Raw genomic sequence first — 2228 nt, forward strand, 5'->3', positions numbered from 1 at the left:
AAGTTAATATATTTTCAACAGTACATTGTCCTAGGCCAATCAGATGACATTTTATTTTGACCGGGCAATCCACTGAGGACTGCTTTCCATGTACTGACCTTTGAATGATGACTACCTAAATAACTGGATGAGCAGTTTCTTTCATGCAAACAGAGTTGACAGAATCCACATATGGGGAGTTTAAACAGGAAAGCTTAGCTCTTCTATTTGGAGACAGCTCTATATAGACACTGCTGACCTCCTGAGTCTGGCTGCAATATATAAGGAGGTGAGCATACAGTTAAACGACACAAGGTGTCATGGATAACACTCCATAAATGATAACTTATGATAATTAACATTTGTCCGGTAATAAAAAAAAAATGTGCAAGGTTGCATCCAAAGCTTAAATGCAGCTCATGATCTCTGTTGCTTTGCATGATTAAAGCTTTCTTTGGAGCTCCCCTGACTCAGAGAGGCAGAGATTTCTTGAATTGACTCAGGTTTTCATTTATTTCAGCAGCAGCTAATAAGCACAACACATCATTTCAAAAATATTCATAACCAACAGAGTAGACTTTCCAATGCATGCACACTGTGTAGTAGAAAGGAAAACAGTCTTTATGAATGAAGTACAATGCTACATGGAAAATGAATTCATGCTTGATACACACACCCATCATGTTCACATGCCAACATGACAGCTTGAGAAGTCATCGGGAGTAGTCAAGGACAGGTAACAATGCTCTGTCTGAAAGTTGTGCCGCATTGTACACAAAGAACTATCAGTGCAATCTTTTCTTTTTTTTTTTTTTTTTTTAACTCTTTTCCTATGTGATTTGCATAGGGTTCTCTGGTTGGCTGCCTTAAGTTCACTCAGGGAGATACTGCACTCTCCTGATTGGCTGAGAGCAGAAGGGGCATGGAATATCTGTGATTGTGAGAGACCATAAATTCAGTGCAGCCTGACAGAAACTCTCAGATGCATCTGCTGTCATCTCTGTTCTTCCCTTCAACACTACAACTTCCAACTCCATCATAGCTATCAACAAAGCTCCAGATCACTCCTTTTTATGAGCAGCTTTTTGCAAAACCACCTCAGAACTTGCACATTCAACAATTTTCAGACAGAAATCCATTCTGGCAAAGGAAGAGAGAATAAAGAAAAAGGACGAGAGTAAGAGCGCATAAAGAGGACAGTGTATTGTTAAAAAAAAAAACAAAAAAAAAACAGAGCACCATAAAAGCAACATGTCTTTAGAGGTGAATGAAAAGACAGAGGTGCGTCTGGTGTTTCTGGGAGCAGCTGGAGTGGGGAAGACCGCCCTGATCCGACGCTTCCTGCAGGACACCTTTGAGCCCAAGCACCGGCGCACAGTGGAGGAGCTCCACAGCAAAGAGTATGACGTGGGGGGCATCAAGATCACCATCCACATCATGGACACCAGCGGCAGCTACTCCTTCCCGGCCATGCGCAAGCTCTCCATCCAGAACAGCGACGCCTTTGCCCTGGTCTATGCCATTGATGACCCCGAGTCACTGGAGGCAGTCAAGAGCCTGCGAGAGGAAATCCTGGAGGTCAAAGAGGACAAGTACACACCCATCGTGGTGGTGGGCAACAAGATTGACCGGCAGAACGAGAGGCAGGTGTCCAGCGAGGACGTGCTGTCCACAGTGAAGCTGGACTGGAACAACAGCTTCCTGGAGGCCTCGGCCAAAGACAATGACAATGTGATTGAGGTATTCAGGGAGCTGCTCCAGCAGGCCAACCTGCCCAGCAGGCTCAGCCCTGCTCTGCGCAGACGCAGGGAGACCTTCCCCAAGGACACCAACAACCGACCGCCCATGAACAAGACCAACAGCTGCCTCATCTCTTAATGCTGGAGAACCACCTGGAGGGTTCAGAGACAGAGAGACTGACAGAGGGTGATGAAAAGAGAAAATTGAGACAGAAGAGGCTGAAAAGGGCTTTTTTGGGTTTACGGGGCTGGCTTGGAGAGGGACATATCCAGATCCAGTGTTAAATGTGTTAATGTTGAAACTGACTGCTGACTCTAATGAAAAACTCACTGGGTGAGAAGTGATGATTGCTTGAATTCTCAAAGAAAGGCACCACAGAAATGCTGTGATGAGGAGGGTGTATAAACATTCCCATAAAAAAATTAAAAAGTATCTCTGAGCAACTGAAGAATGAAACGGTGCAAGGACGCTACTTCATATGGATAATATATCCCTGGGAAAAAAACATA

General features: G+C 44.6%; 1 protein-coding gene across 1 annotated transcript; it reads left to right on the forward strand.

Moving 5' to 3' along the window:
• The first annotated feature begins 884 nt into the window (after window positions 1–884).
• On the forward strand, window positions 885–2228 carry LOC115364014 (ras-related protein Rap-1b-like). Its single transcript, XM_030058415.1, has one exon. The coding sequence runs from the start codon at window positions 1231–1233 to the stop codon at window positions 1855–1857; it is 627 nt and encodes a 208-aa protein (XP_029914275.1). The 5' UTR covers window positions 885–1230; the 3' UTR covers window positions 1858–2228.

The sequence above is a fragment of the Myripristis murdjan genome, chromosome 8 (assembly GCF_902150065.1).
Source record: "Myripristis murdjan chromosome 8, fMyrMur1.1, whole genome shotgun sequence".
In the NCBI taxonomy this organism is placed as follows: domain Eukaryota; kingdom Metazoa; phylum Chordata; class Actinopteri; order Holocentriformes; family Holocentridae; genus Myripristis; species Myripristis murdjan.